Genomic DNA, 6,520 nt, shown 5'->3' with positions numbered 1-6,520 from the left:
CTAATAAACTCGCTCACCAAATCAGCGTATTCATCAATGTTGTTGTTCGACGCTATGCGGAACATATCCCAGTCCATGTGATCTTGAAGCATGGAATCTGATTTGTCGGACCAGCGTTGAACAGACCTAAGCGCGGGTGCTTCCTGTTTTAGTTTCTGTCTATAGGCTGGGAGCAACAAAATGGAGTCATGGTCAGCTTTTCCGAAAGGAGGGCAGGGGAGGTCCTTATATGTGTCGCGGAAGATAGAATAACAATGATCCAGGGTTTTGCCAGCCCGGGTTGCGCAATCGATATGCTGATTGAATTTAGGGAGCCTTGTTTTCAGATTAGCCTTGTTAAAATATGAAGAATTGAAGGAAGGAAGACGTGGGAGTTTTGTTTGTTATTATTATTATTATGTAGTATTATTTGTGAGTGTAGTGTTAGATGGTAGGGTATTTTTGTGTTTTTTATTTGTTTTAAAATGATTTTTTGAAGATAATTTTTGTTTGTATTCTTAACACTCCAGTAGGTGGCGGTAATGCAACATTTATTGGATGCCAACCGCCGTTATACCTCATCGAAGAAGAAAAGATGGCGGAGCATACGTTACACCACAATAATTATTTTACAAGAGACGTTGAGAAAAACGACGGATCTGTCTTGAAAATCAAACAGTGCTTTAAAGGAGACGTTGGTTGTGTGGTGTGGGATGCAGCAATTGTCCTGTCAAAATATTTAGAAACTAAACCGTTGTATGATCCTTGCTCGGGCGTGAACATGTGGGCTAGCAAAAACATTCTAGAGTTAGGAGCAGGAACAGGAGTTGTGGGCCTTATGGCAGCATCTTTGGGGTGAGTAACGTTAACTAGCTACTAAATGTTATTGGGAGCCTTTTATCTATATGAATCGTTGACTAACTATTTGCTTCGCTTCTAACTAAAATAAACTATCTAACATTAGTTAGCTCGCTAACATTTCTGTCTAGCTGAACTGTATATAAATACATAGCTACGTTCGCTACCTATCGAATGGTCTGAAATTACATTGGTACAGAACTGATTATGATTCAAATAATTTCATCAATGAACATAGTCTTAATCCCTCTCTCTTTCTGTCCTGTAGGGCTCAGGTTACTGTGACAGACCTCGAGGACCTGCAGTCTCTACTCCAAGTCAATATCCAAGACAACCAGGAACTTGTCAGCAGTGGATCTATCGAAGCCAAGGTACTAAAATGGTCTGTACTGTACTTATCCCAGTACTTGTTAGTATAGATTCTATTTCCTAAGAGAAGGCAAACTACAGCTATAGTTATCACAGTAGGCTATAATGTGTAAGCAAACCATGGCTTTTCTATAGATGGGCCATGTAATCTAGCTTTGTTCATGTCTCAAATGTGGAATTCTCTTACCTTTTTAAAGGGGTGAAAATGTGTCAGAGTTTCTACCACACCCACATTTTATCCTGATGGCGGACTGCATCTATTATGAACAGGTGTTGTACTGTTGTAATACTGAATTTGTGCAATTTTAATTTTGGGGGGTACTAACCTAGGCTCATTTTTTGTTGAACTTGCTTTTTATTGCTTGAACACCTAAACAGCTGCCCAACACATTTAGTAATAAAACACAATTGATAGTGGGATGAGTTACTTTGAGTTCAATACATGGGTGAAAAATAACTCTTTTACTGTCTGTTGTACTTAGTCCGTGAAGCCACTGGTGGAAACCCTGAAGCACCTGGTTGGACCAGAGACCACCATCATATGCTGCTATGAGCAACGCACAGTGGGTGTCAACCCCAAAGTGGAGAAACAATTTTTTGAGGTGAGAAATCTGTCAGTTCTTGTTCTCATATATACTGTTGTGTAAGGAAATGTAGTTAGCTGTTATATGTGAACTTTTCATTTCTTCTGTGGAGATCTTAGGACCATCTTCCTCTTCAATGACGTGCTGTTCCTCTGTTCTGTTGTCCAATCAGTTGCTTCTACAAGACTTCCAGTCTGAGGAGATCCCTTTGAACAAGCAGGACCCAGAGTATAACAGTCCTGACATCCGCATCCTTCACATTCGCAGAGCTGTCTGAGTGAATGAGTGTCTTGTGTATATGTGGTTGTCAGGGTTGTGGTATACAAATCATTGAATTGCACTCATGTACAGTTCACATGGTAATTTAAATTGAATGGACCCCAGGGGAGAGCACTAATGTTGAAAGAACTAATTTCAAAATCCTTTATCGATATATCCATGTTGTCTTAGTATGGACTATGAGTTTTACCAGACTGTGATATTCATTGCACCATGATTCTAAAACAAATCCCAGTTAGAGGTAGACTCCACGATATGACTTGGGTGCACAAAGTAAACAGCATAGGGGGATCAATTTCCGCAGCAGCTAAGAGTGTTGAAGCGTGAGGCTAAACTTCTCTGCTGTTTTGGTCCCGTACCACGAGACGCAAACTCATACACGTGCAGATACTGTGTGTGACTGTGGGAGCGAAGTCTTGCATCTCACTCATCGCAATATATGTGGTGCTGAACGTGGCAACGTCATTTCGCTGGGTCTACCTTTGAAAAGGAAAATAAAACATTCTCCTTCAGAACATTGTTTTTCTCATTGCAGTATTTAACTGTTGGAACACATTTGTGGGATGATTAAGTTAATTTTTAATAGAAGTTAATGAAATATAATTTTAGCTAATTAAAGTGTCATGTACAGACTATACTAAGTTGTGTCAAGTTGGCTGGATGTCCTTTGGGTGGTGGACCACTCTTAATACACAGGAAATTGTTGAGCATGAAAAACCCAGGAGCATTGCAGTTCTTGACACAAACCGGTTCGCCTGGCACGTACTACCATATCCCGATCAAAGGCACTTACATATTTTGTCTTGCCCATTCACCATCTGAATGGCACACATACACAATCCATATCTCAATGCTTAAGTATTCTTTAACCTGTCTCCTCCCCTTCATCCACTGATTTAACAAGTGACATCCATGTCAGTCTGGATTCACCTGGTCAGTCTGTCATGGAAAGAGCAGGCGTTCTTAATGTTTTGTATACTCAGTGTATATCATGTTCAGCAGCAGAGTGCTAGTGTGTGGATATAGTCTTCAGAAAGTATTCATACCCCTTGACTTATTCCACATTTTGTTGTTACAGCCTAAATTTTAAACATTTTTATCACCAGTCCCCACACACTATCCATAATGACAGTGAAAACATGTTTGTAGAAACATTAAAACATTTTGTAAATTAAATACAGATCTAATTTACATAAGTATTCACACCCCTGAATAAATACATGCTAGAATCACCTTTGGCAGTGATTACAGCTGTGAGTCTTTCTGGTTAAGTCTAAGAGCTTTGCACAACTGGATTGTACAATATTTGCATACACAAACATATTTAAGCTCTGTCAAGTTGGATCATTGCAGGACAGCCATTTAAGTCTTGACATCAATTTTTAAAAATCTGATTTAAAGGCCACTCAGGAACATTCAATATGGTTTTGGTAAGCAACTCCAGTGTATATTTGGTCTTTGTTTTAGGTTATTGTCCTGCTGAAAGGTGAATTAGTCTCCCAGTGTCTGTTGGAAAGGAGACAACCAGGTTTTTCAATAGGATTTTGCCTTAGTTCTGTTTCTTATCCTAAAAACTCTCTAGTCCGTGCCGATTAAAAGCATATCCTTAACATGATGCAGCCATTTTTCTGTACAGGCTTCCTTCTTTTCACTCTGTCAATTGGATTACTATTGTGGAGTAATTATGTTGTTGATTCATCCTCAGTTTTCTCCTGTCACAGCCATTAAACTAACTTTTAAAGTCACCAATGGCCTAGTGGTGAGGGCTGTTTTCTTTCCTCTCCGGCAACTGAGTTAGGAAGGACGTCTATCTTTACTGTGACTGGGTGTATTGATATACCATCCAAAGTGTAATGAATCATTTCACCATGCTCAAAGGAATATTCAATGTCTGCTTTTTAAAACGTTTACCCATCTACCAATAGGTTCCCTTCTTTGCGAGGCATTGAAAAACCTCCCCGGTCTTCGTGGTTGAATCTGTTCGAAATTCATTGCTTTACAGAGGGACCTTACAGTGATCTGTATGTGTTGGGTAGAGAGATGAGGTAGTCATTCAAACATGTTAATAACTTATTGCACACAATCCATGCAACTTATTATGTGACTTGTAAAGTACATTTTTACTCTTGAAATTATTTACACTTGTCATAACAAAGTGGTTGAATACTTATTGACTCAAGACAGATTTATTTTTTTATTAATTTGTAAAAAAAAAAAACATAATTCCACTTTGACATTATGGGGTATTGTGTGTAGGCCAGTGACACAATCTCAACTTAATCCATTTTAAATTGAGGCTGTAACACAAAGTCAAGGGGTGTGAATACTTTCTGAAGGCACTGTAGATAGCAGACAATCACTATTCTCTGTGATGCACTGAGCTATTCGTTCAGTGTGTGTGCCCTGTCCAGCCCTTACACAGTGGTGCACAGCATGGAGCACTGAACGTTAAATCATACTGGCTCTGAGCAATACCCTGCTCGTTCTATTGTGCATGATTTTATTTAACCAGGCAAGTCTGTTAACCTGCCCAACCCTAACCCGGACGACGCTGGGCCAATTGTGTGCCACCCTATGGGACTCCCAAACACTGCCGATTGTGATACAGCCTGGAATCGAATCAGGGTCTGTAGGGAAGCCTCTAGCACTGAGATGCAGTGCCTTAGACCGCTGTGCCACTCGGAAGCAACTGGACTCCATGCAAACAGATTGCTGCAGAACAGGCCTGGTGGATGGGAATGGTTCTAGCTCTGTCCTTTCAGGTGACCTGCTTCTAGAATAGGCACCCACTGCCTTTCATATGCCTCAAACGGATGGGTCCACTAAACCAGTGTTTCCCAACGCTGGTCATCAAGTACTCTCAACAGCACACATTTTTTGTTGTAGCCCAGGACAAAAACACCCGATTCAACTTGTCAAAGGCTTGATGATTAGTTGCCAAGTAGAATCAGGTGTTTTTGTCTGAGGCCACAGCAAAAATATAGGGGGGTAATCGAGCACATGACCCTCAGATGAGGACCAGGATGATTTCCAAAGAAAGGACCAGTTACTTCCATTTCTGAGCACGAGGGGGCAATAGTTTCTCACAATGGGAAACAGCAAGTTGTGCTGGTTAACATGGAACGGTAACATTTCTAAATGTAGATGTTTAATATTGATTTGATTAAGATGGAACATTTAAGCTAAAGTAGACATTCACCATAATTAATACAATGAACCACCAAATAATTTACCATGCTACATGTCATAGTTATTCTATACTCCATACTGTAGTTCAATGTTCATGCACCACCAAGTAGATTGAGCATAGAGCCAGCTTCCCTGAATGGCCCTCCATGCAGGGGGAATTCCTCATCAAGCCCCAGATTAGTAGGAAGATTCTCTTTTTCAAGCATAAACCATGAAGCGCGCTGCATACTCCCACAGGCATGCATGGGCCCCCTCGCAGCCTTTCATGCATATCTCTGTTTACATAGTGGGGCTGTAGTGTTGTTGGTTGGCAGGTCTGCCTCCAATGCCCTCTCTTCAGCTATATGGAGAGACTCAATGACATTTACTAACAAGCAAGTCGGGGTTAATCTCCATGTTAAGTGTCTGCTGACTAATGACTTTGTATTTTTTATTTTTTGTTTCTAAATCAAATTTGGCAGATTCATTAATGATGATTAATAGGGATAGTAATCAAACTATACCAGTCATTGTCTGGGTTCAATCAAGTGATCCACTTAGCAGTGAAAAACCTACTATCTTAAAACCTGCTTAAATGACCATCTGTGATGTATACTATTCACTCCCCTGAGTTTGGCCTTGTTTGTTAAAGTAGGACATTTTGTATAAAATAAAAAAAACTTCTCGGATTTAAAAAGGATTGTAATCTAAAGTGAATACCAAGAGATTTGTTTTAAATCTAAAGCGGTCGGACAGCGAATGAATACATTCTCCATAATCCAATTTTGAATGACTAAACAGTGGATTTACTGTAGATTTATCATTGTCACAGTTGTAAACATATAGTATAATTGTTATTGTTTCATTCACACCTGCACTGTTGGGGTCTCGGTGCTTAAGAATCACTGTACACTGAAACTGCATGTGCATGTGACTAAATAAAAAAATGTAACCAAATCAGAATACACACGCCTCCCTTTCCTATCAAAAAGACACTCGAGAGACAAAAAAAGTGCTGGATATCAGAACCTTTTACAAATGCACATACTGTACATTCTAAAATGTCCTAGTCACAAACACACACAGGAGACAGATGAAAGTGTGCATGTTAGTTGAATGAATCACAGACCCCCACCCTCAAATCCCTCAAGGCCTTCTTGGCTGATAATACATAGCCTCTAAGTCCTTCCACTCAACAGGAAAAGGCAGGAGGAATGTGGCAATTGCACAGAGATTAATTGCCATTTGTTGCCTTTGCTATAAATAACCAAAACAGATCATTT

The 6,520-nt window shown here is 39.9% G+C and overlaps 1 protein-coding gene across 2 annotated transcripts; it reads left to right on the top strand.

Annotated features, from left to right (window-relative positions):
* The first annotated feature begins 526 nt into the window (after positions 1-526).
* vcpkmt (valosin containing protein lysine (K) methyltransferase) lies at positions 527-3,814 on the top strand. Of its 2 annotated transcripts, XM_021574334.2 has the most exons (5): positions 534-834; positions 1,106-1,219; positions 1,404-1,476; positions 1,689-1,808; positions 1,963-3,814. In XM_021574334.2, the coding sequence occupies exons 1-5, from the start codon at positions 575-577 to the stop codon at positions 2,065-2,067; spliced, it is 672 nt and encodes a 223-aa protein (XP_021430009.1). In that variant the 5' UTR covers positions 534-574; the 3' UTR covers positions 2,068-3,814. The 2 variants fall into 2 exon arrangements, with proteins under 2 accessions (XP_021430010.1, XP_021430009.1); XM_021574335.2 differs by lacking the exon at positions 1,404-1,476 and having other exon boundaries at positions 527-834; positions 1,106-1,208.
* The last annotated feature ends 2,706 nt before the right edge of the window (positions 3,815-6,520 follow it).

The sequence above is a fragment of the Oncorhynchus mykiss genome, chromosome 19 (genome assembly GCF_013265735.2).
Source record: "Oncorhynchus mykiss isolate Arlee chromosome 19, USDA_OmykA_1.1, whole genome shotgun sequence".
Taxonomy (NCBI): Eukaryota; Metazoa; Chordata; class Actinopteri; order Salmoniformes; family Salmonidae; genus Oncorhynchus; species Oncorhynchus mykiss.
Note: the sequence above shows the minus strand (reverse complement) of the source record. Positions and strands in the feature narration are given on the sequence as shown.

What these genes read in the sequence shown, in the direction of transcription:
- vcpkmt (XM_021574334.2), top strand. Translation starts at nt 575, where the DNA reads ATGGCGGAGCATACGTTACACCACAATAATTATTTTACAAGAGACGTT. An exon ending in ACTGCATCTATTATGAACAG is followed by an intron (nt 1,477 to 1,688) that starts GTGTTGTACTGT and finishes TGTTGTACTTAG; the next exon opens with TCCGTGAAGCCACTGGTGGA. An exon ending in TGGAGAAACAATTTTTTGAG is followed by an intron (nt 1,809 to 1,962) that starts GTGAGAAATCTG and finishes TTGTCCAATCAG; the next exon opens with TTGCTTCTACAAGACTTCCA.